Source organism: Necator americanus, chromosome III, assembly GCF_031761385.1.
Source record: "Necator americanus strain Aroian chromosome III, whole genome shotgun sequence".
Lineage (NCBI taxonomy): Eukaryota > Metazoa > Nematoda > Chromadorea > Rhabditida > Ancylostomatidae > Necator > Necator americanus.
The window spans coordinates 4,576,222-4,597,516 of NC_087373.1; the positions used below are offsets into that span (position 1 = coordinate 4,576,222).

The window sequence follows — 21,295 nt, forward strand, 5'->3', positions numbered from 1 at the left end:
TAGGTAGGTAGATAGATAGGTCTGGCGCAGTCGTCGTTTCTCACTCTTCAGAGTGAAGAGTGAGAGGCGGCGAAGCGTGCGAGTGACACGTTGTTTTGTCGTCGCCGTCGTCGTCTTCGTCGTCGTCGTTTGGTGATTAGTTGCGCTATGTTCAACGAACGAAAAACGTTCCAACGCTTTCCATTAACGTTTATTGTGTGGCGATCGTGTTTTTAGTAGAGAATTCACAGTGTTTGTGTATGTCTGTCTGTGCTTCTCAGCAGATTTTATCAATTGATTAGCTCTAGAGCGGAAACACAAGCAGAATCTTTTCTTTTTTCTCGATTGACGGGGAAAAAATTTAATTACGAGATCGAGCTTTGCAGCAGCTCCGACTCACATACTGTTGCACTTGTCAGTTCTTATCGAGCTGACAACAATCGAGTTCCAGTACTTGTGAGACAGAGAGAGAGAGAAAAAAAACTACTATAAAGTGAAGGAATTCGTTAAACAGAGAGAAAAACATGTAGTTCTTGAAAGACGAGGACGAGTTTCTCCGGGTTTTTACCGCTTTTATCCTCCATTTGATCATTTTTCGAAGTGTTTGCGCTCGAAGATTCGGTAGATAATTTTTTTCTCCCATTTTCTTTTTCTTGTTCTCAATCTTATCTACATTTCCTATACTTGAGAAAGAATCAGTTTGTTTCTGCTTTACATATATGTAGTTCTTTTAAGAACGTTTCTCCTTTTGCTTGGGAAATTCATAGAGAAGTTTTTTTCTGGTGTTTTACTTTTCTCTTGGGATTTCCGGTGCTATGAGTGCTATAAATGCAATATCCGCGAAACCCGGTGAAGGAAAGGAATTAAAGAAAAAGCTGTGAGTTTTTTTGGAGATTATCGCTAGCCCATCACGGTTATTCTGGAATTTCTGAGATTAGAAAGGTTTGACTCTCCTATAATAAATCCACATCGAACAGAGTTGCTGCGCTTCGTTCATTTTCGTGTCGAAGGGGATTATTTCATTGAGATGGGACCCTTATGGAAGAGAGAAAGAGATTAATATATAGTTCTTAATAGGGAATACCCTTCGGGAAGAGATGTCATTATCCAATCAACTGGTCAATTCTTTCCTTTGCTGCGATTTTTCTTCCCCTCTAAGCTTATCAGTTTCCTTCTGCAGCTAATTCATCTCTTTCTGGATTGCGATGGGGTTTTTCTTTTTTCGCGCCGGATAGATCTCCATAGCCGTGAAATGCAATAAAATAATAGCAAGATAGTGTTTCAGTGACGTGATTCCTATTTGCTGTTATATTTCTGCATCTGTGATGATTTCAACTGCATTGTACTTGTTTTTCAGGATAAAGTAATCAAATAGATATAAAAGATATGAGATATGTAAGATATATTGTATAGATAAAAATTATTCTGTTTAATTAAATTATGTAATTTATTTAATTCTGTTATTATAAACGCTGCTCTCTCTTTTTTTTTTGTTTTGTTTACGAAAACGCAATGAATGAGGTTTTTGCTCTCTAAATAAAATTGGATTATGTAGTTACTGCTTTTTGAAGATAATATCCGTAAAAAAAGCTAGTATTGATGGAATGGTAGGATGCCGGGAATGAGCTTGGCTCGACGAACTTCGAAGACGTTCTCATCCTCATCCTTCGACGTCCCTTAAGCGCATTTAATCCGTCGGTGAATATATGCGCGACGCCTAGCCGAGCGCGCAGCCGCTTGATACGGTCGTTTTTCAATTCGTTCGTTTTGTCTTCAGCAACGATCGTGTATGTCGCCAAACATTACGCATTATTCTGCAATTACATCATTCGTCGACGTTTTATCGTGAAATATTAGCACCACGATGTGCTTGACGTGCGTTTCCGCTAAAAACTTCATTAATTCGTGCGTTAGTGAGACAGACGTGGACGTTATGTGATAGATATGTTTTAGATGTTAGGAAATGATTTTCAGCGTCAATCGCCAGCAGAAAAAAAACTGTAGCTTTATTGAATTTATCCGATTATCAGGATTAATTGTCTTTCCATATCTGATAGGATTCTAAAGAAGAAAAAAAAGAAAACATTTTCATCGTACTCTTTTTTTTCCTTTTACAGCTGCTCTAATAGCTTAGATGAGCATTAGTTACAGTCAAAGACGGTTTATTCCGTGACCATCTTCTCAGAATTTTTTTTTACCATAGTTTTGGGAAACCAGGGTGAGATTAATTTGGAAAAAAAAACAGCAGCAAAAAAATGAACTCTCGACGATCGCAACAATGTCCGGAGTATTTTTCTTTCGCGCCATTTTTTTCTGTTTATTCTTCTTTCAAAATTTTTCTTTGTATCGAAGGAAATCCCTATAAATTACCTCCACAGTTGAAAGAGTTCTTAAAATCATGGATCCCGGCGGGTAGTCTGAACTCTTAGGTTGATAGTTGCTACGTGGGAATTGTTGAACTCTAAGATAACTATGTTAGCTTGGAGTTCAACAACTTAACACCTTTTTTCAGTTACCGTACCAAAAAAAAACCGAATTCAGGATCCACTGCGAGATCAACACTGTATTGAAGGTTTCAGCGCGGGTAGCCTGAGCGCTGAGATCTCTTTTATCGTACCGACGGGACCGGATCAAGCAGTTAACCTCAATCCCGTTGACAACTCCTTTTGACACTTCCACTCAGTAGAGGTGTCAACAGTTTCGTTTTGTGGGACTCGAAAAACACCCGTGATGGTGTGCTCTGGAGGATTTCCTCAAATCTATATTGGAATATATTATAATGTATTATATTATATTATATTATATTATATGCATAATTATATTTATTGAGATATATTTAATATAATTTATATTGAAATGTAGGGTAATAAGCTTGAGTAAGAATAAGTTAAATATTAAATAAATAAATAAATAAATAAATAAATAATAAGTTAAATATAAGTTAAATATGTACAGTTTATAGTTTATTTGTAGCTTAATTTAAATTTAATATTATACCTTAAACGAATATAGAAGGTCTAACTTATGCGTTTAGATGCCCTTGGTGAAATTTTGAGTTTAACGAATAGCGCATTCCCAGAAGGCACTTTTTGAACATCATTAAATAAAATGTGATTAACAATGTGAAGTCTGCAACTGCGGACCACACATGCATTCTACTTATCGATATGGATGATCATCGACGGAAATGCTTGTCTCTAATCCGTTCGAAGCTTTTACTGTATCCGTTCACTGATGTCACATTTTGCGGCTGCATGTCGAGTTTTTTTCTTTAAATTTCATTTTTTCATACCATTTTTGTTCTTGCAGCTGGAATGCTCATAATGAAATGACATCGGTGACATTTCTTTTTTTTTGAAATAAAATACATTGAAATATGTTCAGCGATCCATTAGAAACTCGGCAACTACACGTACACGTACGTAATAACGGGAGTAATGTCCATTAATGTGTTTTTGTTTGAAGAAAACTTGTTGTTGTCTTTTCTGGATAGAATTGAGGACGAAGAGAAAACGGGTTTTTTTTTCGAGAATTGGAATTGACGGCGATGAAAGGTTCACGGCTCCGCCTCCACCTTTTTTCCATTATCAAACTCAATCAACTCTCTACCCATTTGCCGTTAGTTTTCTGTTTTCTTTTCAGGACAATATCTCCTTTGATTTATGCAGTAAAGGAGATTATATAATTTTTTTAAGTACCGCATTACATGCTAATGAATTTATTCGTTTTTTCTCTAAGCACTGTTGATTTAGGCAAAAAAACTCATTTAAACAGTATCCTCCAGTAACTTTTTCAAGTTTTTAAGTATTATAAAATTTACGTTTACTTAAGTTTTCTGTTTTTAGGTATTATAAAATGTTTCGTAATTTTCGAGACATATTCTTCGCTGTTGTTTCGGAACCGGGTCGAGTTGTTTTTTTGTCTGGGATTCGATACTAAATGGATTGGCTTGAACCGGTTTTCCTCCTTTTGTTCTTTAAGGCCACGCTGGGAAAGAGTTAGTGACCTAATATTTTTCGTGTTCATATTTTATGCTTTAGGTCCTTTTTTTAATTTTTCTGAACAATACTCTAAGGAGATGTTAGTAAATTTTCAATTAGTTGACTGAGTACTTGAATTTGAGGTAATATCTGACACTTCATGCGATATACGAAAAGCTTTTGCTTGAAATTTTTCAAGCAGAGAAATCTTGCCCACTCGTTTTTTTTTGGTTTTTGGGATAGCAGATAACCTGGGTATAGTTTTTACTTGGATAGATTTTCTGTACTGTTCTTACATTCATTGAAAAAATTATCGAAGAGAAAAACAATTTTTGTTCGCATTGCTTTGTTTAGGTCCCAAAAAGTTGTGGAGTGGACAAGTTTTCCCCCCACTACTTTTAGGTGGAATGCTTGCTTTTTGCTCCGTTTGTTGTTATGCGCTGGTGAAGTGTTGGGAGGCGAACCACGGTGATTGCTTTTATTGTAGCTTGTGGTGAATTTGATTTCCGTCAACTTGGGCCTGGGCCCCTGTGTTGCCGTTCGGGATTTTCATTCGGTTCTTCTATGCCCACATTGATTGTTATGACGCATTGACAAACAATGGACGAGTTTATAAGAGGCTCAACAATTCGAAAAACATTCGTCTTTGAAGAGGCAAAGATTCACTTCTGAATAGTCCTTCAGCGTTGGAATTTTGGGGAGTTTTGTGGTTGGAAAAGAAGGAAAGCGCTAGTTTTTAGTAGAAATACAATACCAACTGAACGTTTTTCACCTCTCCACTAAACAGTACTAAAAGAAATTTGACACGATATTTCTGCAACTTGAGATCGTTTCGAATTGACATTGCACTTTGGTTGATTGAAAACTGGAATATGCGAATATGTAGACAAATTGACAAGGGAACAACTACTGAAAACTAGAAATGAAACATCAATCGAAGTTCAGCGACCTTGAAAGTCGTTTTCACTTCTTCTCTTTCAGTTAAAGTTCTTTCACAACAAAAATACTGCTCATTGTTTTACACTGTTGAAAGATTTGGAAGAGTAGAACCTGAAATTTGATTGCCATAGAATGACCTTTTTTTTCGTAGGCGTAACGTTACGCAGTAATTAAAGAACGGACATTAAACTGGCCGTAAAGGACAAGAACTATGTCGTAAAATAAGAGACAACGAATGTTTGCAACTACTTACATTCTGAGCTGTGCGTTCGAAAATTTCCGCATTGAGCGAGCGTATTCATCAAATTCAATACATTGCTCATTTCATGGGAATGAGGAACTCAAGGTAGCAGCACAATGCAGCGTAATAACCGACAGTAACTACTAAACTACTAACTAGTAACTTTAATGCAAATTTTATTTATTTAATTAGTTTTTCCCTCCATTTAATTTAATTAATTGACTTTTTTTTCATTCATGAGCTCGAGGAACTCAAAGTAACGGTACAATGCAGCATAATAAGCGCGACATGCAGGAACTGACTGACTTTAATGCAAATTTTAGTTATTTAATTAATTTTTTCCTTTATCTAATTTACATGTTATTTTTTATTTTACATATTCTTTTTTTTCTTTCTTTCATTATTTAATCATATTATTATTATTTTTACTTAGTTTTGCCGTTTCTATTTAATTTTTTTTTCAATACAACTCTAATACATAGCGGAACTACTGGCCGTTTTATCTATTTGTTTTTTTTTTTAAATATGTTTTATACTCTGCTAAATTTTCATTCCCGAGCCTCATTTCCCTTCCTAGTGTTCCTAGTGTTAGGAATTATCCTCAACATGCATTTCGTGCTTAAGCATATTCTCCTAGTGACCCTCTTAAGCGATTCATTCGGATGTGATGATGAAGTTCTAGTGGGACACTTGTGTGGAGCAGCAGCAGCAGCTCTTCAACGCCGAATCGGCGTGATTCGCTTCAAATTTGCCTAACCACCTCAACGCGCTATATTTAAACGTTGTTTTGATTGAATACGAGTTTTGCGTGTACGGTAACTATGTATTGCTTTCGGACGGGGGGCGAAATCTCCACATTTTATGCTTCGACCGACACAGGACAGCAAAACGCACACACATACACACACAGCATGCGTAGCTCCGCCTTCGAATTTTGAGAGTGTGTGAGTGAATTGGCGTTTACTGCTAGCCTTTGGTGAAATAGTAGCGAAATGCTCAAAATCCTAGCAATTCCCTAAATCCATAGCTAAGGGAACGAACATAAATGAGCCAGCAATTGCTCTCCGTGTTTTTTTTTTCTTTTATTCGTCTTGCTAAACTTACAAAGAATCCCTTAAGCTTCTTTTCTGCTTCTGCCCGTACTTCTTTCAACCTCTCCTGCCAAATTTCAATTCAATGATTTCAAACAAGAAGTGCAAATGAATTGTTTCGCATTTGTATTGTGTTCTTTTTTTTCACGGCGGTGGAACCTGTTCTTCAACCCCCTCTTAATAAATTCACGAAATAAGATACGAAGTTTTCTTTTCTCATTTGCGCACATTGCTTGTTGATTGCCTGCGTAACTTGGTTACTTACCTTAGCTACCAGGGGTTTTTTTTTCGCCTCCTTCGCTGAATGTCGCAGAATTTCACCGTCGTTTCTTGCCGCCCTCTTTTGCGTACAATTCACGTTTCAGTTTTCAGTCAGTGAATTTCTTAGGAAGGAGTTCTTAGGAATTTCTTTCTTATTTCTTTACTTAAACTATATTGCACACAGAGATAAAGGTATATTAGAGGTAAAATTAGTGTTAGAATTAAATTATTGTTAAGTTACTGAGGAAACAATAAAATAATTGTCATTTTGGTCCCATAGTTTCAAAAAAAAAAAAACAGATTCTAAAGAAATCAATGTTTCAAACAATTAGCTGAAGTTTTTCTTCTTTTGTTTTCTACATCCACTATTTATATTTGTTCGAAATTTGAAGAATTTCAAATAACAACGAAAAAAAATGAATTTTGGATACTTAAATATTTAACAGCATAAATTTTCATGTGTTATGCATAAATTTTGATGGAATCCCCAGCAAAGACTAAGTTCTTCTGCGATGCATAGCTGGACAATGGAGAGATAAGAAAGTTAATGTTAGATGAAGGAAGAAGCGCTTTCAGGGTTTTCTCACTTTATTTCGACAATGAAATTAATGTAGTGAGGACTAACCGAATTAGTTTCCAAATATGCACCTTTTTTTCTCGAGAATTTTTGCCAATTCTGATGGGAATTTCATGTTTTTATGTTTAAATATGTAGTCAGATTTGGATAACTAAATAAATCTGGCGAAAACTCTCGGCACTTTTTACTTCATCAAATATACGCTGTGTTGTTTCGTTGCTGTGAACGTACATAAATCTACTCAAGAATTATTAATTGAAATAAAATAGACTTTCCTTATCGCTTGAGAAACAGCTGCATAGGAAAAAATGTCATGGAAATTTGATCGCCGGAGAATCGAGCTGCTATATACCCCTGCTGAATGACAGGAGCAAAAATGAAAATCTAGTATGAATTGTTTGCGTCAAACGAACCCGTTTCACATTAGTTACTGAATTCGAGGAGAGCTCCTTATGTTGTGAATAGAATTTCTTCTCTTTTTTCCCCCTTCTCCTTTTGGAAATTTTCACAATTGATCTCCAAACGCTGCGAGCTGCCGGAACGTTATGATGATATTTTTTCAAATTCAAATTCTCTTTCACAGATAATTGAACGTGGAAATATTTTGGATCATAACTTAGGATGATATCATGCCGCCTTCTTCCCGAGCTATGTGCTTAACCGATGGCGTGGGAAAATGGTGGAATGCACTAAGGAAATCTTTGTTTGCATAGAAAATATGAAGGAAAATATCGAAAGATTCGGGGTATTCTTCGACTTCTTTGTTTTCTTTTTTGCTTCCCGAATAAGACCGGAAATTGACTATCTGTATCCAGAGTCTGTGAAGCTGGAAGTTCTTAGTTTTCTGCCTCTCTCACTCACTCACTCTCTCTCTCTCTACTTCCATGGTTAATTTCCCTGTCGCTGATGTATACTAATACGATATAATAAGTATTTCTTATCCACTTTGTTTCCCTCTTCGTTCTCCTCTTCCTCGAAGCAATCGAAGAGTGGGCTTAACGTTTTTTCCCGTAGGCTAAATCCTCCTATCTCTTGCACTTTTGAGAGGAAGACAACAAAAATTTTACTGACACTCTGGTTTCGAGGGCGTTGGAACTAGGATATTTGTGGACGGAAGAAGCTTAGCGAAACGTTTTTTTTTGTCCTGGCTAAGATCGATGATTCTAATTCTTGTTTTTTTTCTGGACCATAGCGATTACGCGATGTGCAAACTGGTTTGTTGTAGTGTAAAAACTATCCGTGTTCTATCCTCCATTGTGCCTCATTAATAATAACAACAACAACAACAACATACGCGGGGGTTTTCTATATAACTGGTAAGGTGTTGTTTTGATCTGAATGTGTATGTGTGCGTGTGTGTGTGTGTGACAAGACGCGTTGCGAACTTGTTCCGTAATTGCGACCATCGTCATCGTAGCTGCTGGCGTAGAAATCTGGTCTAAGCCTCCGTGCTCGTTTCGTTCATTTCTTCCCGATTCGTGCGTGCAGTTGTTGTGCTGCAAAAGCATGTTTTTGGTCAGGCGACGTGTTTTGTGCATGTGTGCGTTCCAGTAAGTTCTGTTCGTGATTTTCTGTAAGTATGTAACTCTTACCTCTCTCCATCTTTCTCTTCTCGGAATTTTCCGAAGGTTTTTATTAATACATACATTACTACATTTCTTAATACATTACTGCTATATAGTGCTACTGTTATGCTTTGTAGTACATGTATACGGTATTGAAACTAGATGAAAATTTCGATTAAATTTTAAATTTTTGCAACGTTTCATTCCATGACCGCGACGACTTACGTACGTGTCGAATTTCCATTTTTGGTGTTGATGAGGTATCAGATTTCGCCGAGCGATTCAGCGATGACAGCAATTTGTGGCATCATCTTATTGGGAAAATTCACTATAGCTGGATATTTCTGTTTTTTTTTCCTCTCTCTCTCTCTGTTAGATTATTTTATTTATTCCGCAGTCATGAAATGAATGTCGAACTCCTTCTTCTAGCGCGTTTTAATTCTAGATCTTAACAGAGTGAGTGCTTATTTTATTCTATTATTATATTTTATACATATTTTACTTTCTATTTTGTTATACTATTATTTTTTCTGTTCTTTATTTTGTTTATATTCTATGTTTTATTTTTTATTTTCTATTCTAATCTTTTTCTTTCTGTTCTATTCTTCTATTATTCTATTAAACTTTCATTATTCGCTAAGACTACCCAGTTCCAACATTTTTTACCTCCTTCAATTGATTACTGCCTTAGAAACAGTACTATATGGGTGTTTTATCCCGAAAGTAATACTTTTGGTGCACTTTCTAGTCCGACTCTCAGAAGTAGAATCAAGAAAACGGTGGATTATGTGCAAGATTAGTGGAACATGCTTGGAAAAGCACAAGAATCGGTAGTAGAAAAACATATTGGTTAGCAAGCTACCCGTTTTCCCTTCGTCTTACTAATTTCTTTTACTAACATTCGCGTTAACATATGTAGTTGAGCTCAGACCAAATTATAATAGCTTTTTCCTTCCCGGAAATTTCCGTAAGGATCTGCCCGGGATTTTTCCAACGATTGATTTGCCAAGAATTTCTCCATATTTTGTAAAACTTGTTAGTAGTTTTTCCACTTTTATTTGCACGAGATTTTCTTGTGATCAATACACTGGCAATGCTTGGGATTTGTTAGCTTTTTCTTCCAGATATTCTAAATCTTTCATTAGATCATATATGATGGTGTTCTCGTAATAATTATGCAGAGTCGGCATGTATTAAATGAATTTAGCTGATTGTGTTCAGTCTCTTGGAAACGGCCACTTTTTATTGAATACGTTATTGCGAGGAAAGTGGATAGGGCTCATATATTTCTTTAATATGTAGATTGCTTAAAACATTTCTTTCTTAGCTGTATCTTTTTGGTTTTTTTTTTGGTCAGAAAACTTTTCTACTACTTTATACTTTTCTATTTCTATTTTTCTTTCTATTTTTTGTCTTTCTATTTTTTCTTTTCTCTTCTTTTTCTTTCTTTATACTTTTCTTTCTAAACTTTTCTACTACTTTATAAATAGGGTTGCGTATTAGTGGAACTAAATTACTGCTATTTTTAACCGAATTTAAGCTATCCTCTGTAGCGCTATTGTGCCTGTTACGTGCTTAGAAACCACTTATAATAGTGGGAGAAATTTCATCTTATGTATTTCTTTCCCTATGGTTTCCTTTTAGAGGTATTTCTATGTTCTTTGTGCGTCACTCTTACCATAGAGATTAGTGTTTTAATCTGCAACTACACAATTATAATTGCAGTTGGCCGTGTTCGGCTGCTCCAGCTGGTCCAACCCGCGTTCGTCTTCCTGTGCTATTCCGCTTATTCGCAGCAACGTAAGTGCTGCGTGCTAGTGCTAATCGACGTCGATTCGATTACTCTCACACTTGTCGACCGACCGGCCGACCGACCAACCGACCTGACTCTCGTCGCCCCAACTCACTAAATAGGCACGAGAGCTGCATACTATCGCAAACTACACAACGTTGTACCGTGACGACATATTACTAGCGGCAACGCTACCGGACTACGCTGCTCAACTGCTTGCCGGCGTCGGTCCACTTCGTCACCGTATACGTCGTGGTGGAAGAATGGCGCTCGCTGCCACACCGCTCTATCCATCGGCGGGCGTTGTGCGTTTTGTGTGTCTGTTTCTGTTCATAGTTTCACTACCATGAATCCCACCCCGTCCACCACTCCACCACCTTCGTTTCCTCCCGTCAGCAGTGTCGGCGGCGACAATTGGCGCATACCCCGTGGCGGACCTGCTTCCGGCATTTTGCGCCGACTGCTCAACCGACTCAATTGTGAATGCTTTCACAAGCAGCGAGTATTATAATTGCCTGGAGTGTTCAAGCAAGCAATGTTGAGAACTCGAAAATATTTGCTGAACACATGAAAATTGTTCTACTTTCTTTATATGAGAAAACAATAGATCCGCATAATGATAGCAAAACAACAGTTTCACAATAAAAATCGTGAGAATTTTATGTGAAAAAAGGAGGATTTTTGAGGAACATTTGCATTGAATTGCACTGGAAATTTCCACTTTGAAAAAAGCTATAAAAAATTGGTCAGTTAATTAGTTTTTCATCACTAATTTGGTATATATTCTATAAATAACGCCTTGTCGTTTTCGAGAATTTTTCGACCTCGTTTTATCCTCTTATTTTTTTGGAAATTAAAATGAAAAGAACTCCATTGAAACAAAAATATTATCTTCAATATTATTTGCAGTGTTTTCCAAAAAAGCTTTTTGGTAAATTTGCAGCTATGTTTTCAAGAATTATGATTTTAAAAAAGATGCGACTGGAAAAAATTGCGTTATTAATGGCATGGTCTAATATCGAAGCATTCTCTTCGCTAACTGATTGCATCGACTCACGCTAAACTGCACTCGAAATACGCAAAAATGCACAAATTGGAAAACGAACGAGTATGAACGAGTATCTTCATAACTAACTAACATGATAACTAGTGCGAGTATCATATTGAAATCAAGCATATTGAAATTTTTGCTGTTTTTTTTTATTTTTGTGTTATGAAATTACACGGGATGAATCTCTGTGAAATTTGAGCCAATGAAATCGAGAATTTCTATATTTGAATTTGTTGCATTTTCTGGAAAAATGATTCTGTTAGGTCTCAGAGCGAGAAGTTGCTCTGTAGTCTTTCCCTTCCTCTTTCGACCTTCCAAAAAAATTTCATATCTTTTGTGCACATCTATTATCATTCCCAAATTTCCATTCTTTCGAGACAATAAAGGTGAAGGTCCTTGCGGACGCCTATGTACGGTAGCTTTGTACTGTTAGAACTACATAGGTGTAATTAATGATTCCGTAATTAGTGTGTAATTGTAATCTTTGGGATGAAAAGCCGCTGCATTTCCCCCGTAGAAAAACTAATATGTGAAGCTTTGTATTCAACAGATCACACGTGTGAACCAAGTACTAGTTTGTGATGAATTTTCTGTCAGTTATCCTAGAAAAAGATTAGCGAAGAATGGTACAGAAGCAGCGGATTTTTTTCTTCTTCATGCTGAACCTCATAGTTAGTAGTAGAACAACCCGTTTACAGGTTGTACCACTTCACTACGAGTTTCCAGTAAGGCGTGACTGTAGCGAAGTGGCCAACCCTAAAAATAAGGGACTGTAGTAGAATGTGTAGATTTTGTAGTATGGATGTAAGTAGCGGAATACTGTAGTGTTGTAGTTTCGAGTAGTTTCCAGCAGCTGGGTATGTACAGTTTTGTAGAGATATTTGAAAAAAAAAAACAATCGTGATTCATTTGTGTTTTTTTTTTTCACGTGTATTATCGTTGTAGATAGAATTTTACAGTGGCCAAAGGTTATGAGAGTTATGGTCACCAATGCTGTGTATAGTTTGCTACACAGAAATTCCCCGTTACCGTAGCACAAAAATTATGAAGTAGAGTGGTGGTGTGATAGAGTTGTACGGAACGAAAGCGTTCTAAAAAAAACAGTCCCTGTTTGTGGCAATTTTTTTTTTCTGTGAGAAAATTCTACGATTATAAATTCAGATGGTTACAAAGACGAAGAAAGTGTTCATTGGTGGATTGTCGGCCTCATCGACGCTTGAGGATATGAAGACGTACTTCGAACAGTATGGAAAGGTAGATTTCTCCTCCATTTTCTTTGTTCTTTTATTTTTTTTTCTTTTTTTTAAACTACCCGTTGAGGTATATGTATATAGTAAAGTAAATGTAATAAGAAAAAAGTTAGATAGTCAACTGGCTAATAATATTGACGAGAGCTTCACATGAACCTGACGCATGTTGTTGTTTTTCGAGCGTTGTGCGTGGTATGGCGGATTCCTGGGTGATGGATGCCCAGCACTACGGCGGGCAGCAATTCGTTGCGAGACCAGCATAACAACCAAAGGGTACTGTAGTTGCTAGATTAAAAGCACATACAGTGTAGAAGCAGTCAGCAGTCGAGCCGTAAAAACTCGGAGTGGGTAACGAGCAAGTAGTGGTCGATGATGTCATCGAATATATTGTGCAGTTTGTGACGCACATTTGCGTACATACATTACAGTACTTTAACCATGGTTTCCAATTTTTTTAAAGAATAATTCTGTGGAACTTTGATTTTCCCACCATTTGCCCGTTACCTTCTCTGAATAGCTATATCCTGTAAATACTGTACCTATGTAGAGGTGATAGGCGCTAGGTCTCCAGAACAATTCTGGAGGATTCGGTAGAGCAGTATATAGCCAGCAGCATTCTATGTTAGTGTAATTAGTGAACTTAATAGTTTCTGGAAAATTCCATTGTTTTAAGGTGGAGGATGCAATGCTTATGTTCGACAAAGCAACACAACGTCACAGGGGTAGGTTTTTTTTTTTTGAAATCTTAAATTTTAATTTTTTTTCCATTCTTTAAATCAAACATAACAAAATTCTCTAATTTTAATGATTTATTCAAACGTGAGCTTTCTTTTCATGACTTTTTTTTTCAAAATATTGACTTTGGTATCACTCCAAAGTCTCATAAGCCTTTATTCCCCCATTAAACACGTTCAAATCAGTTTATAGAATTTGTTTATTTACCGTTTTGTGTGCAACAATTAATTATACACCATGTCTTCCTCTTCTTTCTCTTTCTCATACTTTGCTAATTAAACAATTTTCTGTTGACAAAATACTCTTTGTCGAGGCTGCCGCTCCCTGTGATTCTTGCGTTCAAATTTCTCTTTTTTTTTATTAGCCATGCAAATTTACAGAATTTTCAAGATTGCTGGATGTTTCCTAGTTTTTCCAGCGCTTATAACACCTTGAATTTGAATAATAAATTACAGCGTGCAGAAATTTCTTTCTGCTAATAATATCGTATCTTGCAAAGTTCATATCTAAATCCGTGACAGTTTTCCGAGAATAATTGCGATAAATTTAACTCAGCTATTAAACTCACCACAGAGAATGAGTGATTTATTGAGTTTTTTGTTTAGCCGTAACATTTGCGAAATGTTATCAAATTCATAGCTTTCAATAACAGGTGGAAAATAATATTTTTGTGGAATTTATAGAGTGGAAATTCATGGATTTCTTAGGAGTTTTATTGGATTCCCGTCGACATTCAAATGTGTTTCAGTCATTTATGGCTTCAATGATTGACGTAAAGTACTTTGAATCTTTGCTGAAAATTGTCCTTGGGTTAGGTAATCCTGGAAAATCCGTTCACCGTAAATCATGACCTATAAACCGACCGCTTCTCTAGGAATACATAGTTCGAGATCCCCAATAGTTCGAGATCCCCAAGCAGCAAATGGAAGACCTTTTCCCAATTCACCCTGAGGTTTTCTGCCAACACTTTTCGAATACATAAATATGTATATTAAATATGATATATTATATAATGTTTTTAGTCAAACTTGAACGAAACGAAGAAAATCGACTTCATCTTTGATTCTGTGCTACTATTTTCCACGTGCTGTGAATGTCTACAGCAACTGTTGTTTACCATGTAATCGCAGAAGTAACATGAATGTAAAACAACAGCTGTCCGACGCATGAATAACAGCATGAATCCAGAATTTTTTTTGAACCGGGATCCTCAGGTTGTGGATCAGATCAATCCACTCGTCATACACACACATATACGTAGAAAACTGGATTTATTCGCCCCACCATAGACATCACCACTTTTTTTGTGTGTAGGACACTGGAAATTACATCGAGTTTATCGCGGTTTTTTTTTCCCCGCAATGATAACGATACGTAATTACAGAAGCACATATTTAATATATGTTGCACGAGTGTTCTTGCACTTTTCTCTCGCTTTGCGTGACGCATAAGCTGGAATCCGGGCCGAATTTCTGCTGCTGTTGCTGCTTCAGAGTTGTCCATGAAGAGAGGGATTTCGGAGTGTTTTTCACGAATTTCTCCGGAGACGAGCAGAAAACGTAACACGTTATGCATTATCTTGTCATTTTTGGAAACGTTCGGATTAAAAGCGTAGATGAGAAGTTTCTTTGAGGATTGATAGGAGTGATTATTGGGAGAAATGTCCAGCTTACTGCGGTCTTACTTCTTTGGCTATTTTGGATGATTCAAGTAGTAGGTAGTGAAAAAAAACAGGAAAAATTAATATTGTAAAAGGCAAATAGTAAATAATGGTAGTAATAGTAAGTAGTAGTAATAGTAAATAAATAGTATATAGTAAAAAAATACAAGAAAAATTAATAGCGTAATAGAAGACTAGCAGTTTCGTCCGTTTTTATAATATTACCGTAGTCCTTAGTTGTTCGTCTAAATGGTCGAACAACGATTATTACCTTTCACAGCCATCTGCTCTCGATTTCCGACAAGTCGGAGAGGTCGTTACCCTTAGGATCCAGTATATAAGCGATTTTCTTGATGAACTGACCGCCATTTCGTTTAATTTCTGCTCTAATACAAAAGTTTGCTGCACTGCAAAAGAAACAGGGCGAGTTTTTCCGGGGAGGGGGGTCAGGCTTCCCCTGAACTCATTTATAAAACAGTTTTTCTGTTTTGGATGGGATTATGGGAAGATTGTGGGAGTTTCTTGGAGATAGCAGAGCTTGTGTGGACCTGGGTTGTTATGCGCTGTGCTTGACCGCCTGATTTTTCTCGTTATTTTAAGAATTCTCCGAAGTACTTGGATTTTTTGCTTATGCAAATAGGTTCCAAGGTTTCAAGAATCCATTTACCCACTCAGCACTAAAACGCATATATATATATATATATATATATATATATATATATATATACCGATACCGTACCTGTGATGAGTACTGATCACGAGAATGTGCTGTCTTTAGAAAAAAAAATGAAAGGATGCCATTTTTTTCCGAAATAAGGAACTCCATTTATAGCGTTGAATTTTTCAAAAACCCAGAAAAGTGTCGGTATCGTCCTTAGTTTCGCTGGAACAGAGCATTTATTTTTCTCTCGGAAAAGTTATTCTGCTTGCAAATTCTTTTTCGTCTCTTTTCTTTTTTTTAAAGGTGTTTAGACTTTGTGCCTGGTGTTACAAGATTGGATCTAAACGGATTATTCTAGAACATAGGATTAATATAGAAACCTACGATTGACCATCTATTTCCTTTTTTTCCTTTTTCCCTTGAATTTTCTGATTTTTTGTTATTCGTCCATACATTCAATTCTTATTCATTGATATAAAACATTTAACTTAAGGAAAGCCTCGAAATTCTTATTTTAGTTTCGGATGTTGTTTTTTCTTTTTTTTTAATTAACCTGTTTAGATACATATTCCTTCTGCACTATGAACCAAGAATTTTTTTCTGAGAAATTCGTTTTGCAGTTTGTATCCTTAGACATGAGTTTTTTTCTTCCGACACAACATTTGCTTACGTGATTTTAATTTCAAACATTCTGTTCTCTTCATCTTGAGCTATTAAGAGTTTTTTTATTTTTCTTTGAAAGGTTTCATGACATTTACAAACAATTAGGGTCTTTCAACTTCCCTACAGTAATCTCCGTTTTTATCACTTGTAGTTCAGCAGTTCATAGCGCTCTTCTACTTTTAATTTTCATCATAATTTAAGCTGCTCATGGAACGATCAACATGTTTTAGGTTTCGGCTTCATCACATTCGACAACGACGAAGTGTCTGATAAAGTCTGCGAAATTCATTTCCATGAAATCAACGGAAAAATGGTCGAATGCAAGAAAGCACAGCCGAAAGAGGTACGTGTACATGTACGAAGCCTATGATGTGAATCCCGGGAAAAAAAATTGAACAAGTTCCGGTCCTATTCAACGCTGTTATTATTTCTTTTATAATATTATGGTGTTCAATTTCTCCTCGACTTTTTAAAGGTAGAAATCACTAGTTGATTAAAGAAAAGTAGAATACAAATTTTGGTCTCATTCAACATTGTTATTATTTCTTTCATAACATTATGTTATTCAATTTTTTCTCTCGACTTTTTAAAGGTAATGCTCCCTGTGCAATTGAATAAATCACGTGCTGCTGCTGCTCGAAATCTTTATGGACTTCCACCGGAACAACTGCTCGGTAGGTTTCGGCTTGTTAAACCTGTTTTTCTCGGTTATTATATATTAAATAGTATTATCAGATTATTGTAAAGTTGTTTTGATTTTATTGAAGCTAGCTACTATTTTATTTATTTGTTTTTTTTAAACTATTTTTTGTGTCTATGAAGCAATCAGCCTAATTTCTAATAGTTTTTCTTTTCTTTTTTTTTCTGCTCAGTCCCATTCATAACACCTCATCGTTGCTATTCGTTTAGCGTATGCTACCTATCTACCTCGATTCGGGTACGGTAACCTGCTCTATCCCAACATGACGTCGAGTGAGTTCTCATGCAATTTTTCATGATTGATTAATTGATATTGAGGATATTGATTGATCATATATTGTAGTAGGATTTAATTTTTAATGTCGAATTTTCTCTCAGACACTGCTACCCTCCTTTCTTTCTTGTGGATGCGAGCATAAGCCATTTTTTTTCTGAAATAGGTTTTTCAGTGGCAAATTTTGCGTTGGTGCGTAAATGATTATGTACTGTACCCTGGTTCCAGAAGATCCAATAGGTATATCCGTTAGTATGAGGAAGTTGGGGGCAGTCTCGGCCTTGTTTTTCATTTGAGAACGTGTTTTTCCGCTAGGCAACTTTTTCTTTTAGTTGTTTTAGTTCATCAAAAAGAAACAACAGAAATTTCCCAACGATACCACTGGAATAACTGTGCAGCTCTTGCGGTGGAGGCCTGCTTTTTCTTACGTTCTCCTCTACGTTTTCTATCTTATCGTGTTCTGTTGTTTACAAAAGTGTCTGAATGTCGTTGAATTCGGCTTGATACGAAACGCAATAACATTATTGCAGGCAGGCCAATGCTTGTGAAATGCGCTCCGCCGCTGGAGCTGGCAGGTCAATAGAAAGTGTGGTTTAAATATGTAGAGAATGTGATTGTGTACCACTCTTCCCTGAGGCGGGACCTTTAATCGAAACCCCTGAGTCTTGGTGTGAGACGTAGGATTGGCCTACAACTTAGTAGTCGTGATGTGGTGAATCGGAAGCATGCACACTTTCGTAGAATAGATATGTTGGTGTGTACAAATGTGTTTTTTGCACCTTTAGACAATAATTTTATCTGGAAGAGCAAAACATGGACAAGAAAATAAAAGAAGAATGTTCAAAAAGAGAGAAGAGGATGAAAAGAAAGAGAATGAAAAAATGGGAGAAAAAAGAAAATACTAGTCGTACTATAAGGGAATAGTATTCGTACAATCAACTACTTACAAAACATCAAATGAGATGAATTGAAATGGAATTAAGAGAAAGCGAGGAAAAACAGAGAAAGAGGAATTTTAATGAAAAAAAGAAAAGCGTAAAGCTGGAGGAGATTTCCTGTGTTAGTTTTACATTAATATGAACATGTTATTCGAGCAAATGTGTTTTTGTTTGATGTTTGATGCACAATAACTTGAAAATTAATTAGAAATTAATTATTAACAAATAAAATAAAATAATAATTAATAATTAAGAAATATAATTAAATAATGAGCACTTAGAACTTGGTGCACGAATTCATTCGACTTCGAGAATCGTATCGTACGATCGTATTCCTATGTCTGCTAGCTCGCTCAATCCAGCCGTAGGGATTTTCCTGTACCCGTATGCGTGTGTGTGTGTGTGTGTGTGTGTGTTATTTCGCCTTATTCAGACGAGATGTCCTTTTTCTCATGATTATTTTAAAGAATTCCAGGGGATAATTGTGAATTGACATAGATTTTCAGATAGGCGAATGGAATAACTGGAACTATGCACTACATATATGAGCGCCAAAAAAAAAACCCTAGCCTTAAGAGGAATGAGGCGACGGAAATTAACTGAAGAAGAAAAAAATTGTTTCTGCTTGACAGATGATGCGTCTAGTGCCTGGCTGAGTTCTACAGAATAGAAGAGATAATTGAACAAATAACTTCATAGAAGAGATAATTTTAAAAAAAACAACTTCATCATTAAAGATGAAAGTGCATGTTTTGATGGGAGTTTTTTTCATGGGGATTTGTTAGTCTGTGGTTTCTTTTGCTGGGAATAAATTAATCCATTTAAATTGAACGCAAGCTGATAAAAGGTGCAATTAGGTAAAGTCTGCAGTTAAGCAAATATGTACCGATATAGTGAATTAAGCAAAAATAACAGTTAGCAGCAGTAATATATAATAATATATAATATAATACATACATATGTAAATAATAAATAATGATACAATAATACAATCTACTAAATATCTAATATCTATAACTTTAACTTTAAACTAATATAATAATACATATATAAATAATAAATAATATTTAATAATAATATGTAATAATGTATATAATATATAATATAGTAGTCGTACAATAGTATAATAAGGAGGTATCATATAGGCGAAAGTTATACAGTATAATAAGTATAATAAATATAATTACGTACAGTAATTAGCAGTAATTATAATTATATACACTATAATTTATAAATATGTAAATTATACAGTATTATAGCAAATATATAGCATAATTAGGAAGTACGATATAGGCAAAATCGGGTCGAACACAAAATTGGTCCCGATTTTGTCGTGCTGGCCAGCAATGCTCATTAGCTGTCAAAGTGGTCGTGTTCACTATGATATGTGTAGTAAATTTAGCACGAATTAATCAATAATTATTAGTTTCTATAGGTAATAGCGGTTACCTACCGCTAATGTTAGTTAATTTTAGTGTTCAATCAAGTGCCTGGCTACACCGGACTGCCGTCGTCGCCAGGTTCATCGTCGAGCGCGGCGGCCGCCGTAGCAGCTCGAAACGCTGCCGCCGGACAACCATTCGATGCGACTGCTGCGTTGTACGCAAATCTGAGCGCTGGTCAACCGTTCGGCGATGGTGGCCTGTACGTCTCACCGCAACCGTTGCACACCTATCATAATAAGGTGTAAATAAATTTAAAAAAAAGAAGCACAGTTGCACATAACAACAACAACAGACAATTAGCAGCAGGTGGTTAGCACCAGGTTAGTAGCAGCTTTTTTTTCTACTATGTTTATTTACGTTTCAATCCGATAAACATTTTGCACATCTCAATTTTTTCTTTGCTTTAAAGGCATCACCTCATGAATCTGGAGTGGTACGGATTTCCGGTGGAGTATTCGTATACGTGGTCGTAGATTATGGGTAGGAGGGTGATTCCGTCCATTTCTTCCTAATTTGCCGTAAAAAACGGCCCGGAAGATACGGCTTCGAGCGTTCCGGCGCACTATTTTCCACAAGGAGTTTGATTGGAGCGCGCCAGCCCTGTGCGGCGCCGCATCTTCTGGGCCGTTTTTTTACGGCAATTAGGAAGAAATGGACGGAACCACACCCCTCTCCATAATCTACTATCCCGTATAAAAATACTCCAATGAAATCCGTACCACCTCAGATTCGTGGGGTGATGCCTTTAAAAGGATGTTATTTATATGTGAAGATGGTTTTATTGCTCTAATTTCTCGTGTTTTCAGATATCAGCCGCGTGCAGTCAAGATGCTCGGCACTCCCTTCTCTCCCGCCCTTCTTTAACTGCGTCCACACCAAATTCTATCCAACTTATCTACCATAAACAACAACAACAACCAACGGTTGAGTAACGCACCAACCAACCAATCAACCAACCAACACTCATCCACAGAAGATACAGTATCCATTTATATACCATAATCGCAGAGTGCTCTTCTTCCACATTCACACACACTCTCACATACCCTTACACATACACACATACATACATACACAGATACAGTTCATTCGTTTGTTCGTTCGTTGGTCGTAGAAGATTTCGTAGGCGTTAGGGCCCGATAGTGACCGTCATCCACAATCTTTTCTTCTTCTACCTGCTGTGTATATGCATGCATCGTTTCATTCAGTCAATAAGTCAATCAGTCACAATGATGACCGTGTACATTCATTTTTTTTTCCTTCCATTTTTTTTTTTCGTTGCGTACATTCGCACTACACGTACTAAATCAAACTAGACGTTTCGTAGTTTGAGTCAGTCGCCTTTGATGTTTGTGTTTTCATATATTTTTTTTCTCTTGAGGATTTTTTGCTATTCATCTGTGTCTACTACTCGTCTATAATATTCTCTCTAGCGGTTATACTGTAATCGAGAATTGTATTCTTCATATTTTCCATTTTCCTACTACTACTACT

General features: G+C 36.3%; 1 protein-coding gene across 2 annotated transcripts in view; it reads left to right on the plus strand.

The window, feature by feature from the left end:
- The window catches only part of RB195_008603 (uncharacterized protein), a gene marked incomplete at both ends in the record, with an annotated part of 33,307 nt that extends 12,642 nt beyond the window's left edge, over positions 1–20,665 (plus strand). Inside the window, 8 exons of one of the 2 annotated variants that reach the window (XM_064195178.1) lie at positions 12,638–12,730; positions 13,400–13,448; positions 16,676–16,788; positions 17,038–17,119; positions 17,355–17,417; positions 19,832–20,040; positions 20,105–20,121; positions 20,608–20,665. In XM_064195178.1, the coding sequence (XP_064046323.1) occupies positions 12,638–12,730; positions 13,400–13,448; positions 16,676–16,788; positions 17,038–17,119; positions 17,355–17,417; positions 19,832–20,040; positions 20,105–20,121; positions 20,608–20,665 (684 nt within the window). Of the gene's footprint in view, positions 1–12,637; positions 12,731–13,399; positions 13,449–16,675; positions 16,789–17,037; positions 17,120–17,354; positions 17,418–19,831; positions 20,041–20,101; positions 20,122–20,607 lie in introns of both variants that reach the window. The other variant, XM_064195179.1, reaches the window with a different exon arrangement.
- Positions 20,666–21,295: the final 630 nt, after the last annotated feature.